Source organism: Eptesicus fuscus, chromosome 18 (assembly GCF_027574615.1).
Source record: "Eptesicus fuscus isolate TK198812 chromosome 18, DD_ASM_mEF_20220401, whole genome shotgun sequence".
Taxonomy (NCBI): domain Eukaryota; kingdom Metazoa; phylum Chordata; class Mammalia; order Chiroptera; family Vespertilionidae; genus Eptesicus; species Eptesicus fuscus.
In genome coordinates, this window is record NC_072490.1 from 44,858,668 (window position 1) to 44,876,016 (window position 17,349).

At 44.8% G+C, this 17,349-nt stretch overlaps 1 protein-coding gene across 1 annotated transcript in view; it reads right to left on the reverse strand.

Moving 5' to 3' along the window:
* The window catches only part of ARHGEF3 (Rho guanine nucleotide exchange factor 3), a 260,975-nt gene that overhangs the window by 124,624 nt on the left and 119,002 nt on the right, over positions 1-17,349 (reverse strand). The window contains exon 3 of the mRNA XM_008146317.3: positions 9,107-9,169. Coding sequence (XP_008144539.3) covers positions 9,107-9,169 — 63 coding nt within the window. The remainder of the gene's footprint in view (positions 1-9,106; positions 9,170-17,349) is intronic.

The following is a 17,349-nucleotide window of genomic DNA, read 5'->3' on the forward strand; positions in this document are numbered from 1 at the left end:
CATGCAATGAATGAACTAAAGAATAAACACATGAGTTCATTAATTCTATAGTAATAAATATTACCCTTGGATGGGATTTATATAGACCTGGCCAGCAAAACATCACTTTGCTCTGCCAAGGAAAGGCTAAGAAAACACTTTAAATTTATTGATTTTAGTGTTCCTAGAAGATTCCAATTTTAGAAACTGATATTTTGAGGTGTGAGGGGAGTAGAAGAAATCTCATTTATAGAAACATCATAGGAAGAGGTCAATCTGCTCACGAAAGCACCACAATAAACACCTTTAGTTCCCTGCAGGACAGCGCTGGCATTTTGACCACTGAAGATAAGCAGATGATTCTGTTTCAAATGCTTCACCATCAATACTGGCCGTGAAGTGATGCTTATAGAGAACCCACCTGCTTATACTGGTTGACTTTCTCCATAACATGATCCGAAAACAGCAGTGTCAGTTAGAAGCGGGTGCAGGAAGACACGAGAATTCACCTGGACCCTCCATTATTTTGACCTTTTTTCAAAGTTACCTAAGAATTTAAATGTCAAGGGAAAAAGAAAAGTAAGAAAAAAAACACACAAAAAACTTCTGCTATTGAAACCAGGAATATGTAACGAGATCAAAGATGAGGCTTGATGCAATTATATAAGTCATTTGGGGGAAAACTCAATTATCTGGCAACGGAAGCCTGGATGGAACTTCCTAACCAAGATTATTTACATAATTTTCAGGGGGACAGACCCAGGCTACCTTTTAGAAAAAGAAATCATCAGAAAAAGCACTTGTGAACAATTATTTTCTAGTGACTGTTTTACTGCAAATAATCTCCAAGTAGAATTAATGATAAACAACAAGATGTTAAAGGCAGTTGAGATGTAAACTGTGCCAATATAACAAACTTATTCTTTGAATTCGCAAGGACAGTCTCGTTTCTTTCTTTTTAATGCTATTTCTGGATACCTAAGTCTAAGAGCGACACACACTATTATTTAAGTGAAGCATATATGATGGAAACAAAACTTTCCTTCTCCATCTATTTTAACAGCCTGCTCAGACCTGCATTTGGTAACACTTCGCTTTCTGCTTCAGCACAGGAATCTGAACTATAACAATGGCAACTTACTGCTATTCACACTCACTTAAAGAGCACGTGTCCACGGGCATTTTTTTTTTTTTTTTTTGCATCGACCATACCACTGGTTCTGGGGGATGAGGACGGTCATTGTTGGAACTGGGAACTACTGGGAACGACCAAAGTGCCTCTCCATGGAGAATCGGGTCAAAACAAACCATGACTCATTGGTTTTGTGCATGAATGGGCAGCCATGCAATGAACCATATCCTTCACTAGGTGACTGGATACGTAAATTGTGCTATGTGCATACAATGGAATATTACTTCAGTGATTTAAAAAGAAAAGAAAAGGAAAGGAGTTATCCAGCCACAAGAAGACATGGAGACGTTCAATGCATATAATTAAGTGAAAGAAGCCAGTCTGAAAAGGCTACCTACTGTATGACAGACTGGAAAAGGCAAAACTCTGCAAACAACAGAACTATCAGTGTTGCCAGCGTGAGAGCGCAGAGGAATGAACAAGTGGGGCACAGAGAATTTCTAGGGCCGTGAAACTACTTTGTAAGGCACTATCATGGTGGTTACGTGTCATCACACATTTGTCAAAACTCCCAGAATGCACAACACCAAGTGAACACTAATACAAACTATGGGCTCTGGGTGGTTATGGTGAGTGTGCTTACCCGCTGTCACAAACGTACCGCTCTCGTGGGGATGTGCATAGTAGGGGGAGGCCGTGCGCGCATGAGGGCAGAGGGTAGATGAAAACTCTGTAATTTCTGCTTACGTAATTTTGCTGTGACCCTAAGACTGCTCTAAAAAAGTAAAGATTACTTAAAAGAAAAGGAAAGCAAGTTACAAAGTAAAACAAAAGATGACAACGCTTATGTCCTTAAAATACCACCACAAACTAATTTTTATTTCTGTACCTATTATCTGTCTGACTATCCAGGAGGAGACTGAGCTGATAACCGGGATTATACCTGAGGAGGTGAGTGGGATGGGGGGTGGTCAAAGGGCTGTTAGCTCTATTTCTGTTGTTTGATTTTTTAAATGATGGGAATGTATGTAGTGTAAGTGAGTATTTAAAAAGAAAATGTTTTTTTTTCTTTATAAAATATTCACTTTATATTTTACTAGTATGTGAAAGTGTTCAAAAGTAAATTACAGATATCATGACATTCTACTCCTTCAGTATTCATCTCTAAAAAAATAAGGACAGCCCTGGCCAGTTTGCTCAGTGATTAAATTGTCAGCCCGTGGACCAAAGGGTTGCGGGCTCGATTCTAGTCAAGGGCTCATACTTTGGTTGCAGGTTCGAGACCCAGCCCCAGTTGGGGTGAGTGCAGGAGGCAAATCGCAGAGGCATTAGCAGACCTATGAGTTTGTCACCATAGAAATCACTATGTGTTTAAATCACAGTGTGGTTGATGTGGGTATTTTAAAATGTCATTTACTCTATCTCCTATTAGGTATATTAGTTATTAGACTCGTTGCCAGATCTTGTTACTTAATTCATTTATTAAGAAGCACATACGTAACTCTTATTACAGATTTGTTTTTAAATATTTGGATAACCATATTTTAATATAACTGGGTTTTGTTGTAATCTTGTGTATTTTACTTTAAGTACATATAAACAGTTTTCTGAGGGAAGGTATGTTCCTAGGTTTCACAATATGTCAAAGGTCATGACCTCTGGAACCCAGTCATCCCTTCTTGTAATTCCATTCTCCTAACACAGTGGTCAGCAAACCGAGGCTCACAAGCCACATGCGGCTCTTTGGCCCCTTGAGTGTGGCTCTTCCACAAAATGCCACGTGCGGGCGTGCACGTACAGTGCGATTGAAACTTCGTGGCCCATGCGCAGAAGTCGGTTTTTGGCCTGGGCGAGTCTATTTGGAAGAAGTGGCGTTAGAAGAAGTGGGGGTGTCGGTCGCATGTGGCTCTCGAGCCGAGGTTTGCCGACCACTGTCCTAACATAACCACTAACCTCAATGCGATGTATGATCTTCCGTGCTTGTTCCTTTGAATGGACAAATATATTTGTAAAGATCTAGGAGCATACTTTATATTTTATGTGTTCTATAATTGTGTTTCATACTTATATTTTGTAATATATTTACAAGTCTATATAATTCGGATATTCATGCTATTTCCAGCTTTTGGCTACTATTCAAAATGCTGCAGTAAAACTCATTGCATATGTCTCCTCGGATACTGGTGTTTTTAAAAATTTCATGATCAGTTCTGTTTATGAAACACTGGTGCCAACAACCAGTACCTCAAATTTACCCATAGTTGATTTTATATGAAACAAACAGCAACAATAGCTAGTACTTTCTGTGGTTACTATGGGCCGGGTCCTGAGTGCTTTATAGGAATTAACTCATTTTAATCCTTACAACTCTAAGGTGGGGCACTGTTACAGTTTCAGCCTCAGTTGAGGAAACTGAGGTTCAAAATGGTGATCAGTCTCTAGCTCCCAAAGTTTGCATTTCTGATGACAAATTCAAGCAACTATTCTTGGAGCACAAGAGCCTCATTTAACATGGCCCCTGGCTGTCCCCTTCCAACGGTGACTGACACTTGGCTACATCGTTAATTTCTGAGCGCGAGTCCTGACGCTCCTTGGGATTTCCTGGTCACTGTGCTTTTGAAGAGGTGGGTCAAAGAGAAGAAGATCACAGTGATTAGTACGGTCCACCACCTAATCAATTAGGGCAAAGGCAAGATGCAATGTGTCTATGTCAACAATGAGCAAATTTGCCATCAGAGATGGCAGCGTGAGAACAACCTTGAACTCAACATTGGGTCGCCGCCTCCTTAGGACATTTCTTCCCCCACAGCACTTTTCCAGTTTAAGTTCTAATGGATGAGAGACGCCTGAGTGAAGAGCGGGGGTTCATGGTGCCCCGGGAAAGGCCCTGGTGGCAGAGCCAGGTGTGTCCCAGTGCAGGGCACTGGGGAGGAGAGGGAGAGGGAGAGAATAAAAATAGTTTCCAATGATAAAAATAATGTAAAAGACAAAAAGGAATATATGTTCTTTGCAGAAAATCTGAATAGAAGGGCAGTTCGTAAATCCGAAACAGAAGAAATGCCAACAGGTTGACTATAAGCATGTGCTAATGAAGGCCCAATCTCAGAGGCAGGCCTGGTCTCCTCAGCGATAAGAGCATTATTGAAAACTAAGTAATTCATCGAGGCCTCACGCTGGCCGGGGCAAGACTACTCTGCCCAGTTAGCAAGTTCCAGAACAGACCAAGAGAAACAAAACCACAGAAATGGTATCTTTTTGAATTATCTGGACTCTGCTGAGCAGAGATGAAATACTCCTGCTGCTCCTCGGTGTCTGGTTTAACATATCCTAGCAAGGAAACATTCTTTGGCTTAATCGAGACAGGAAGTTTTTCCCCTTCGACATCAACACTTGTGATTTGAGCATCCACGCAACAGGGTAAGCAACGGGAAAGCACAGTATGGAAATTGGGGACGTAGGTCATAAACCTCGAAGGTGGTTTGCCAACAAGACCCGTCACCCACTACCAGAAGCCATGGAGCCAAAGACTTCCTTTTCCTGCCTGTCCTGGAGGCAGCGTGGGGAAGCAGCGAAACCCAGCCATCCTGGGTTTAAATCTACAATAAGCTGGGACTTGAAGCAAATTGCTTATCTCTCTGAGCCTCAGTTTCCTCATCTTCAAAAAGGGTATAACACCTACGGCCATAGGACAGTTGTGAGATTAAATGGATCTCACCCCATCCCCAATCATGGTTCAACCTGCTGCCTTGGAAAAGCCCCAGCCCCCCCAGGCGCAGCAGGAAGGATTCCTCCTAAAGAGGGGTGTAAGCAAATGTCCCATGGGAAAGTCACCGATGAGCAAGGGACCAGAGAGAGAGCTGAAGGAGCGATGGGCCACAGAAACCTGAACACTATCCCCACTCCGAGTCTCCGTACAAGATACTCAACTGCTCTGAACTGCGTTTCCACCTCCCACTGCCAGGAGGGGCGCAAACCTGTTCACGGATTTAGAAAATATCCACACTCCTTTAGCCAGATCCATATTTTATCCTACTAATAAAAGAACGCCCACTGGTGTTATTTATAATAGAGAAAAAGTTGTAACTTATCTAGATAGCCAATGAAGGATGGGTTAAGTAAATCTGGTGCCCCCATTTGACAATGTACTTTAAAGTTACTAAAAATAATGCCCTTGAAGACTATTTCAAGATGTGGTAACATGATCTTAATAAGTAAAGTAAATGAAAAATACAGAAATCAATAAATAGCTTTGCTGTTAAGGGCATATTTCCTCAATTGCATTGATAGCTACATGGAATTTTACATTATCCTTTACACCATTTTGTATGTCTGCACTATTTCCTAATGAAAAAAATTTAAAGTGAGTGTGTGTCTAATGCCAGGAAGGTAATACACCAAAGTGAATTCTATTGTTCAAAGTTTCCAAATTTTCTGCAAAGAACATATATTCCTTTTTGTCTTTTACATTATTTTTATCATTGGAAACTATTTTTATTCTCTCCCTCTCCCTCTCCTCCCCAGAACTCATTTGTTTTTTAGAAAGGATGCTTGGTGCTGAGCAGTGCCCTGCACTGGGACACACCTGGCTCTGCCACAGGGCCTTTCCCGGGGCACCATGAACCCCCGATCTTCACTCAGGTGTCTCTCATCCATTAGAACTTAAACTAGGAAAGTGCTGTGGGGGAAGAAATGTCCCTGAAATCATCCCACTCATTTCCTCTGACGTGAGGGAGATTTGTAGGCGGCTGCTGGGAGCATTCTCTATTCTGCAAATTGTTCTCAAAAGTATAGGTTGCTCTTTTTTTAATTTTTCTGGAACAGTTTCTATTCTATCCTGCCAGGAAGCTGGGGGCTCAGCCAGTGGATTGGGTAAAGTGATGGGAAAAAATAGAGACCAATTACATCATCACATCGTGTGGGCTCACCAGTCACAATTCATTTTTCACCAAGTGCTGGGGGTGAAGGGTGGGAGGATAGTTCTGTGGAGATACGTCACTGTGCCTCCAGACCCTTCCAAACTCTTTTTAACATGGGGTCTTGGCTGGGCTCCAGGGGGCCCATGAAATCACACGTCAATCTTGTAAAATTTTCTGGAGCCCAGTGCTATTACCAGATTCCCGAAGGAGTCTGTGATCCCCCAAACAATGGAGGACCCTGCTCTGTAAGAATAAGCTCTTTCCTTAGCTTATCCACTCCTATTTAGTCTCTAAGCCCAAGTTCTGTAAGAGGTTGGAGAGCAGTGTAGAAAACACCCATGCAGCTATCAGAATTGTCATCTGAGGCTTTAAAAGAAAGCAAGATGTCAGTGGGCATGTCACTCCGACACCCTGAGGGGCTCTATGCATACCTTTGATATTTGTCCATTGATTTTCAGAGAGAGTGGAAGGGAGAGGGAAAGACAGAGAGAAATATTGATGTGAGAGAAACACATTGATTGGTTGCCTCCTGCACGAGCCCTGACCAGGGCCCGGGCTGGGGAGGAGCCTGCAACCGAGGTGTATGCCCTTGACCAGAATCGAACCCGGGACCCTTCAGTCTGCAGGCCGACGCTCTATCCACTGAGCCAAACCGGCTAGGGCTCTATGCATACTTTTTAATCCAAGGGAAAAGATTTCGTCTGTGTTAACATTTCCCAGTTTCATGTCACCGATATATTTATTTAAAAGGGTGCTGAATTCCACATAAACTGGGGGGCTCACTATTTTTAATTTTTAAGATTCATCAGCCAATAACTATTTACCAAGAGCTCACTGTGTAGGCAGCATTCAGCTGGGACTCAACAGAAACTTGAGCCTGATCCCCAAAAGACTCCTTCCCCCCCCATCTAGCAACTTCTTGTTCAAAGTTATCTGGTGAATGTCTTTCCACTTATTAATGGAATCAAAATCGAGAGTTACTAATAGTACTTTCTCAAACCCTCGCATCCTCCAGTATGAGTCACCCATCGGAACCCACCTCTTTCTTAGATGCTACTTTCCACGACACATAGAAACAGGCTCAAAACAACTCTGCAGTCATGCTGTTTGTTAAGGGGGCTGTCACTCGACTGCGTATCCCCACTTAAAAGCCCCTTCGCTCCATCATGGCTGTTTGCATCACAGAAAACTCTGTTGTCAGATCAGAACCCAATAATCCACGATCTATGAGGATTCAAAAAGAAAGCTTTTTACCTTCAAAGGCCATTTATTTATCAGATGGTTAATTTACTGGACTCAGCTCTTTATTGAGACGTTGTTGCCTTTATGGCAAAACATTTTCTCAAAGATGGCCTCACCCCCCACTTCATTCCATTCAACTCCTCTCTCCTGCGAGGTGCCAGTCACAGATCATCAGGACCACTTCCTCAACCTGTCACACATCCTGCCACCTCCACGTGACAAGAACTGTCAGTAAACCTGCAAAACATCGGTTTTCGTGTCCTCCAACAGCTTCTGGGATTCTTCCAACTTTTACAGTTTTTATAATAATGTGACAATGTCTGGCGGGAACTCTGCCCAGGCTCCAGAATCTGTAAGATTCAGGAAAAAAAATGCCAGGCAAATCAGAAAGGGGTGTGGCCATACTTGAATCCCGAAGTATCAAAAAAGTCTCTTTACTGTGACAAAACATGATATGAGATGCTTAGAAGGAGAGAAAGAGAAAAAATCACCATCTGTAATTGAAAATACTAATCTTTCACACAAAAGAGTTTAGAGGTTCTTTGATAAAAAGCTACTAGAGACATGTTTTCCTAAAAGATAAATACAGTTGAGGAAAAATGAATGATGAGGCATGATCTTAGAAATGACCTAGATTAAAGTCTTGCCTAAATCACGACACCTCCCTGGGCTTCTACTTCTTCATTGGCAAAGTGAGGGAACAGGCTAAGGGTGACTTACATTCTGAAAGCCAGGAGTCTACTAATTTCCACAAAACTTAAAGCATTCAAACATACAGAAATTGCTGCTGATAATGGAAGTTCCATAGACTTCACCTGTCAATAATAAAATATTCAGTGAGTCAAGTCAAACCCAGAAGCACACCGGTGTTTTTCCCCTGTTGCCATGGCAACCTAGCAAACTGGTCCAACTTCATTAATGATAGCCTAAGGACGGAAACAAACACCATATAGTGAAATAAACATGTGCAAATACATGAATTAGATGACAGCTCAGGTTCACTTCATCATGGCAGTTGGCATCACAGAAAACTCTGTAAGAACTAAAAGTACCTAAGAGAGCATTGCTCACACCGGCAAATAAATGTTGTCAGATAAGAACCCAATAATCCACGTCCTATGAAGTTTCAAAAAGAAAGCTTTTTACCTCTATCATCACCAGCACTCAACTACCATGTCACTTAAATAGCTTTTGCAAACTTCTTTTAAAGAAAACACAGTAAGGCTAATTAATATTAATATTTGGTGGGTGCCTAGTACATGCTAGGTAATGTGCATCGTAGTCTCACTTTTGTTTTGATTCTCATAAAAATTCTGTTAGGTTAAGTCCTTTCACCCCCGTTTTCCAGATGAGGACTCAGAGGTGAGGAAAGGTGTCACACAGATAGTAAGAATCTTAATTTAAACTACCACCAGCTGAACCCAAAGCCCCTCCCTCCGCCAGCTGCTGGGGAATTCTGGCCTTTGGGCCGCCAGCTGCCTGTGTGTTGGGTCAACTCGCTAACTTCTCCAAAGGGGGACACACATCTAGTCCATCCTCTAGAACCAGCTTCTGAAATAGCACGGTGGCCTTTTTCTAGGTTCTACCCAGATGCGCTGAGTTCATAACTCATTTTATGAGAGAAAAGACGAGTGGGGTACAAGTTGGCTTGGAAGTTTAAGTTGGCCACACAGCTTCCTCCGGTAAAATGAAATATTTTGTTTAAAAAGAATTTCCTCCCAGGTCACGACTTCCATAGTCCGATCCTAGAAGCCATGTAACGTGCCCAGCAGGTTAACAAACAGATGGAGGATGGGAGGTGTTCCCAGGGCAGGGCAGTGGGAAGTACTGTACTTACACCGATGTCGAGACTACACAGGCTGACAGCATCTTCATCTTGGGCGCTCTGCTTCCGTTTTCGCTGCAAAACAAACAATAAAACAAAGTTCAGATGTAAACATGGATTATGGCTTTGATTAAGGAAAGAAAAAAAAAATGCAACCAAGCAGCACATGCAATCCTTGTCATTTCTAACCTGTCCCCCCAAAACCTTTAACGTACACGGATAGTTCTAAGAAAGTACGGGAAACTATTACGCTCTAGAATAATTGCTTTGTGTTGTTATTATTTGTATTCATGCTGCTAAAATTTGTTTCTCTGTATTTTTCCCCTCTAAATTTCTTCACATGTCAAGGTTTAGAAATTGAGACACCAAGTTCAGATTCTGACTAACCTGAAAGAAAAAACTAGACTGGAGAGAAAATCTAATTCAGTTAAAGACATTCCATTTTTAGAACTGCTTTGTACCAGGGTAATTTAAATTTGTTCTCAACCTCATCCAGGGTCCTGATGTGATTGCAGAACCAGAATGCTGGAACAAACCTTCGGCACCGTCTCCAACCTCCCTCTTCTCTAGACATGAACACTGAGCTTCAGAGAAGTCATTACTTGAACTGAGGAGAACTGTACTTCCAGTGAACTTATGACCAAAGAAGTCTGCCAGGTTAGATGCAGAAAAATACATTTTCCACTTTATAAAAAGAACAGAAACTCAAATCTTCACACCACAATAAAGGCTCATCCAAGATACACTCACCTCTCTTCTGCGTCCCAGCTCAACCAACCAGGCAAGTATTGCTGGAGTCCCTAATCTGTGACAGGCTAAGTCTCCCTCTCCGACTTGACAGAAAGCTACCAACGGACCAGAATCACTGGCATGAAGTGACAGTGGACTCAAGAGCCATCTGGAGCCTTCGACCCCCCAAAGAAGTCCACCCCTTCCTCCTCCTCTCTCAGGCCCCGAGCGTGAACACTGGCAGAGACTGGAAAGCAGCCTGAGCTGTCCTTGTCCATCTTACTGTAATTCTCCTAGTATTTTTTTTACTTCAATAAAGATTTGTTGTGCAGCGACGATGTGCCAGGACGTGTGCTTGTTCCTGGGAAGGCAAACATCAGCGGCTCCCACGGTTAAGGAATTTACATGCACGCAGGAGGGACAGACGCTCACATGACTAACTCTAATGCAGTAAGATCCAAACAGTCTAGGGAAAGTCACCTCACTTCTCTGAGTCACCCGTTCTCAACTCTAACATGGGGGTTCCTATTCCACTCAAGAAGGGGAATGATTCAGAGATCCAGTGCCGGGAGCCAGGACGCGAAATCAGCCGTTCTGCGATGGGGCACAGGAACCCGCATCAGCCAGCTGGCCAAGTGGTTCCTGGGAGTCCAATACTCCCCTTTGTGGGGAGCCTTGAGAAGATGCTGCTAGCCCTTAACCTTTCCTGAGGATGCTTCATATTTGGGGAGGGTCCTGACCCTGACTGATCCGTATCCAGTTACAATGAAAGTGGCACGGTGGTAGCAGTGAGGCCGACTCCCCGGCTTATACTTACACGGTGACTTTGGAGGCAAGAGGCAAGTACCGTGATGGAGAGTTCCCCTCCACAGGTGAATCAACAGGTCAGGGGAAATAAGCAATCTGCTCCAAGTTACACAGCTACCGTGTAACACTCTGAGTCCAGGACATCGTTTAAAGCAAGTCTGGCAAATAGGTTAGGATTCTTCTGCCATCTGGAATGTCTGGTAGCCTCTGCCTGGAGGGCTGTACTGAGCAGCGTGACACAGCACAGCAAACGGGAGAAGGCTGCGGTCCGTTAGTACTGGGGTGCACGAGTGGGGAACAGCCGTGTTGGTGTCCTGTGGCCCAGGACCACTCAGGCCCTTCCTGAGTCCAGCTGCTCTTGCCATGAGAGCCTACAGTATTATACCTGGGATCCTGGGAAATGCCAAGAGGGGGCTGAGGCTACTGGATGTTGTTTGTAAAGTGGAAATGATGCCTACCAGTCAGGCAGCTGTGAGGCACACAGATGATATGTGTAGGGTTCCTGGAAGGAATCCTGGCACATAGCAGGGGCACAATAAGTGATTATGTATTACCCACTTACTGTGCCCCTGCTATTACATGGTTATGTAAGCCATGCCGATGAATGCAGTTACCTAGCACTGTCAGGTTACAGAACTTTATGCTGCTGTAGTTCCATTCCCTGGGCTCAATGACGCTGTCAACTTGGCACGTTAACAGTAGTAGCCTGTTACCCCAAGAGGAGTAACAGCAGAGGCGATAATGAGGCCCTTTTCCTCACAGGCATGCAGCCCTCTCCAGACCGACTCAACACACTACCCAGCGCTCAAACCCAGTCTTCTGAGTAGTCCTCACCCCAGACACTTCGGCCCAAGTGTCCAATCCAGAAGACAAAAGTCCTCTAGTGGCCTTTTTCACTAAGCCATGGCCAGTTAATCTGGCATAGAATGATCTCCTTAAGAAACCCATAAATCTTATGCAATAAAAGCTGAATGGATTATGAAAGTGGATTTTTAAAATTTATTTCCATTACACAGGGTGGTGACTGGCCGCTGCCAGCCACAAAGAAGAAACCTGAAGTTTAGACTCTGGCCCAAAGCATCGCTTAGTCATTTGTCCACTCATTTTATGTTCATCAAGCACTTCTGGTGTGCAAAGCCCTCCTCTGAGTCCTGGGCTATGAGCCAGCCATGATCCATGCCCAATAATTGGGAGTAAAAAGAATAATTCGGTTGTGATCTCCACTGTGAATGAGTCAGAGGAGATGCCGAGACAGAGAGTAGCAGGAGAGACCCATTTCATAAAGATAATTTAATTTAATGTTTTGTTTTTAGTCTTTGGTTGACCTCCTCATGAGATGCAAGTCCATGAAGGCAGGACTTGGTCTGTCATGGTCATCTTCCTAGAACCCGGTGTAATGCCTGGTACATGGCTGACTGCCCCCAGAAGAATATTTCTTTATATATTTTTTATGCCCTTGGTCCTGCTTTCTTTGAGAAACTTGTCCTCATCACCAGGTACCCAACTCCAGAAGGGACACAGGTGGAGGGAGTGGAGAAGAAAGGGCACCCGTCCCGACAGCCTGGCCAGCATAACCAACCCACGTGATGAGGAGCCCGCACATGAAAGAGCCCCAGGCTGGTGCTGAACATCTCACCCAGGAACTTCTAAATCCCACCCCGGACTTTTCCAAAATATATTGGGGAGCTCGTTCATGGCAATGATCTAAAGAACAGTTCCTGGAATAAACCACCAGCAGGAAATTTAAGCCCTAGAGACACAGGCAAATGAGCATCTCCAAAAACAGGGGGTGTGGCTCTACTTTGAACTTCCCCAAAGCTATTAATAATGATAATACTCGGACTGGCAAGAAGGGCAGCGTTAGCCTGTTAAACACACACTAAATACTGACCACAGAACTAAATCCGTACATGCATGATCTCATTCGATCCTCGTGAATACTCCATGAGGTAGGGACAAGTATTATATCCAGTTTGCAGAGGAGGAGACAGAGGCTCAGAGAGGGGCAGGGACTTGCCCAACGTCCTATAATTAGCAAGTTGGCAGAGCCTGGATTCTAACCTAGATCTACCTGGCTTCAAGCTGTGTGCTTCCCCACTGTTCCTTCCTGTCCCAGAGTCTGGGAGAGTGCATCACACCTGCAGAGGAGGCGAAGAAAGTACTGCACGCGAGGAATTTTGGAGGAAACATCTTTATAACTCTACTAGAGGCCCAGTGCACAAAATTCATGCACTCAGGGGTGGGGTCCCCTCAGCCCGGCCTGTGCCCTCGCACAGTCTGGGAGCCCTCGGGGGATGTCTAAGCTGGCAGTTGGACATCCTTAATGCCGCCGCGGAGGGAGGTCAGGCTCCCACCACCGCTGCTGCACACGGCAGTCGTGAGCCCAGCTCAGGGCTTCTGGCTGAACAGCCCTCCCCCTGTGGGAGCTCACTGACCACTAGGGGCAGCTCCTACATTGAGCGTCGGTCCCCTGGTGGTCTGTGCATGTCATAGCGACCAGTCATTCAACCATTCGGTCGATTTGCATATTAGCCTTTTATTATATAGGATTTTACTAGAGAATTGGCCTTGAAGACAGTATACCTATTTAGACTGGATAACCTATACCAGGGGTCCTCAAACTTTTTAAACAGGGGGCCAGTACACTGTCCCTCAGACCGTTGGAGGGTCGGACTATAGTTTAAAAAAAAACTATGAACAAATTCCTATGCACACTGCACATATCTTATTTTGAAGTAAAAAAACAAAACGGCAAAAACACCCGCCTGTGGCCCGCGGGCCGTAGTTGGAGGACGCCTGACGTACACCATTCTGTGGTCCTGGGTAGGCTAGCAAATGAGCCATTTTACCTCCCCTGTGCACCAGAAGCCATGCACAGCTTACCTGGGGGAGTTCCTGGGCAGGAAGGACCCTGTGTGTGAACTGTCTGCATTTACACACTTGGTCTCACAGGTTCTCAGCTAATTTGAGGAGCCACAGACCCACCCTGTTATTCTTGTCAAATTTACTGAAGCCAATGCACAGTCCCCTCCCTTCCAACCATGGAAACAAAGCGCCGTGGGTGAGCCCAACAATTGTGCCTTAGTCTGAGCCCTCTGATTCGAGCACATAACTTGAAACCCCAGTGCCCTGCGGGGCAGGTCAGTGAATAATTTCTGAATGAGTGACTAGAAGGATGAATAAAGGAGGCCTGTGTTTTTGGGGTGACACCCTTCCTTTCCGCTAACCACCTGGCTGCCAAAATTAAATCAAAACCTCAAAAGCAAAATCACTGAAGGCTGCAATTCTTCAGCCTCAAATTTCCGTGGAGACTCAAAACCTGCAAGTTCAGGCTACAATTCTTGCTTTTCAAATAAGAAAGAGCATTTTCCTTACCAGCGGGGGCATTTGTTTTCCTTACAATACATAGACAGGTGAAAAGAAATCACAGCGGTTCAGACATTGGTCCACGTGGGGCATTTGTAACTTCCACTGCTCCTCTGAGAAGGAAAGTCAGATCTGTTCAAGGGCGAGGCACCCATGGCCAGGGCGTCTATCCATACGCTGTCCTGAGCCAGAGCATGGGACTCAGCCCTGTGCTTTAGGAGCAAGGAATCCAAGACTGATCATACCTCACTTGAAAGGAAACGGTCAAAGTCATAAATAAACTGAAAGGGCACCTGAGCCCTCTGCCTGAACCCGAGGTGCCTCGCTGGGGCAGGAAGGAAAGGCAGATACAGAGGGGAATTTCTGAAAACAATGAAACATACTATCAGATTCCTGAGCCCTGCCAGTTACACATTCGATGGAGACAATTTCTAGAAGTGTTTGGGTTCTGGGAAAAACCCTCTCATGCTTCTCCAATCAAAAAACAACCAGGAGGAGGCCCTTTGTTCCTTTGGAACAGAGCACAGGCCTCTGTACATTCCGATGTGAGATCTGGTGGAGAGAGAGGTACCTCTGGACGGACCAGGTGGACTCTGGGATTCATCACTGGAGCCTCCATCCTGCTGTCTCAGCTTTAAGCTTCCACCTGTCTTCTTCCCACCCCACTTTTGTCACTGTTCCCGGGGCCACACAACGGCTGTCTCCTTTCAGGCTTGGCTACCTTCTGATAGCACAGGGCAGACATCTAAATCTCATTAGCAAATGGCCCATGAACAACTGCTTTTTCCGTTGTTCTGGGTGAGGCTGTCTGAAGAAGCACTGACCCAAATCTCTGCTGATCGATTTTTAGGAGAGCTGGCCCTGGTCCAAACCTGAGTATCTTATCCTTCCTGGGCTCGGCTTCTGTTCTCCCTAGATCCAAATCTTGGAGGCCTTTCACATTGTGTCTTAGAATCAAAGGACAATCACCAGGTGCCTCCCAACACTCTGAGTGGAGGGACCAGGGCACCTGCAGAGAGCCATGCAGTGTGCTCACAGTTGAGAGGACCGGTCTTTAAGCTCCTCGTTAGTCCAGTGTAAGTAAGTATTGTGTTCGTTTTACAGAGGACAATCAAGCTCAAAGGCTTACTGACTTGCTCAAGGTCACAAACAGTAAATGCTGAAGAGGGGATTTTTCCTTAGGCCTGACTCCCAAACCACTCATCTTTCTGCCATACAATGCTATTTCTCTTTTTATATTTTTCGAAACAATATGTGTTTTATTTAAATTGATATATTAAACTAATATAAAATAAATGTAAATATTTGTTTAAAATAATGTGCTTGACAACAATATAAAAAGGCTCACAATGCATTTACTTACATATTTCAAGGAAATTAAGAGCATAAATGAGACAGACCTAGGTTCAAAATCCATCTGCTACTTGGTGTGACCTTGAGCAAATTACCTTTTTATCCCTTCATTCACTCAACAATTAGTTACTGAGGATCTACGATGGGCCAGGTTCCATGTGTGGGGGATGTATGTGTCTATAAAACATTTCTATAAGCATCGGTTTCTCCATCATAGGGTTATGTCCAGGATTAAAGGAGATAAGATATTTAGAACAGGGCCAAACACATGGAAAAGATTTAAAAATGGTCATAATTATTGCTACTGTGGTTATTATTACCATCTTTACCATTACTACTATTATGGCTGCTGTGCTGTTGTTATGTGACTTTGAGAGGCAGGCAGGGTGGATAACTGTAGATGGGGGCGGGGGTCCTATAGGAGACCTGGGGTGCAACCTGACCCTCCTCTAACCCACGTCACACAGGGTTGGAAATGGGTGCTCTCTGGATACCTTCAGTCACGTTTGCTGCGTGTTGCTCCCACTTCTTTCTCCGAGACAGGGCAAATGCGAGGCCTGGCCATCTTAAATGGCCGAGACTGAACTGGCTGGTGTTGGAACAGCCCTGTTATTTAATCAGAGGGCTTTTCTATTTAATAACCAAGTGGCCAGAGCAGCAAAGATGCACTGAGGGAGAGAGTGCAGCGCCCGACCTGACAGCCAATTGCCCTGATTAGTCATTTATAATTAATAAATTCAAACCAGATCGCAAACCCTTTTGATTTATCTCTTTGCTGGCAAACAGCTTTGGTGGTGTCAGAGGCTTTGATGCCTCGCCTGTCATCTGTGCCTTCTTTGGGAGAGATTAGCGAGAGCATTTTGTGTTTTGTTCTTGCCCTTACCTGGAACTTGACTCGCTAAACCCACGTTTTGAGCAGGGAAAGGATCCACATTTTGTTTCTCTCCTGTCTGACGCTCCAGGGGTGAGCAGGAGAATCGAGAGAGGGACCCCCTACTCCATTTTTAATGTACTACTGGGGGGGGGGATTCCTCCTTATTTAAAAAATGTCCTCTCTTTTTACAGCATCCAGGAGCACTGTTCTTTTCTAGACTTTCTCAAGGTGCTCACGGGGTGGAGAACCTGGAAATCATGGTGCTCTCTGAACTACTGGTAAAAAATCTTAACTAACAAAACAGGCGGTTTTGCACTCAGATGTCATTAACTGCGGTTTGAAGGTGCGAGGTGGGCCCTAACGTCAGACTCGGCGGGTTCGCATGCCAGTTATGCCGTTTATTTGTTGTAGAACCTTAAGCACATCCCTTCACCCTTTGGAACCCGTTTCCTCATCTATAAAATGGGAATACAGAGGTTATTGTGAGAGTTAAGTGGATCGATGTGGGAAAGGGCTCAGCACAATGCCTGGCACACAGTACCCACTCAAGTACCCACTATTAGTCATAGTAGCAACAGCAGCAGTGACAGCAAGCGCGAGCAGCCACCAGAGGGGAAAACCATGGAGCAAATATTTAACATGTGTGAAAGCCTGCCCATGAACTTGACTCTGGCAAGCCAGGAAAAGCCCCAGTGATTGATTCTGGCCACTGAACATGGGGCCCACAGCTAGTCTGGAAGCAGAGATGAGTTCTTCCCCGTCTGTGGGAAGGAAATCATATCCCACCAGGCAAGTGGGAGGAGGAGCAGACCCAGCCCCGCCCCCCTGAGCCACCACCAGCCTTGACAGCCAACAGCCAGAGTCACTGTCATTTCACAAACATTCACAGACCGCTCTTCCCTCCAGAACACTCCAGGCCACGGAGCCGGAGAGAAGACAGAAAACCTGTCTACTCGGGGCAGACAGCTGGCAGGTGTATTTCCCAGAAAGACTGTTCTAGAAACACTTCATTATGGGCACCAACCTAAAATGGGATAAGGGGTTCACAGTCACAAAGATTTTCAATAACCGGATATGACAAAAGCACAAAATCAAATTGACCAGAGCACTTTTTCTCTAGGCCTCT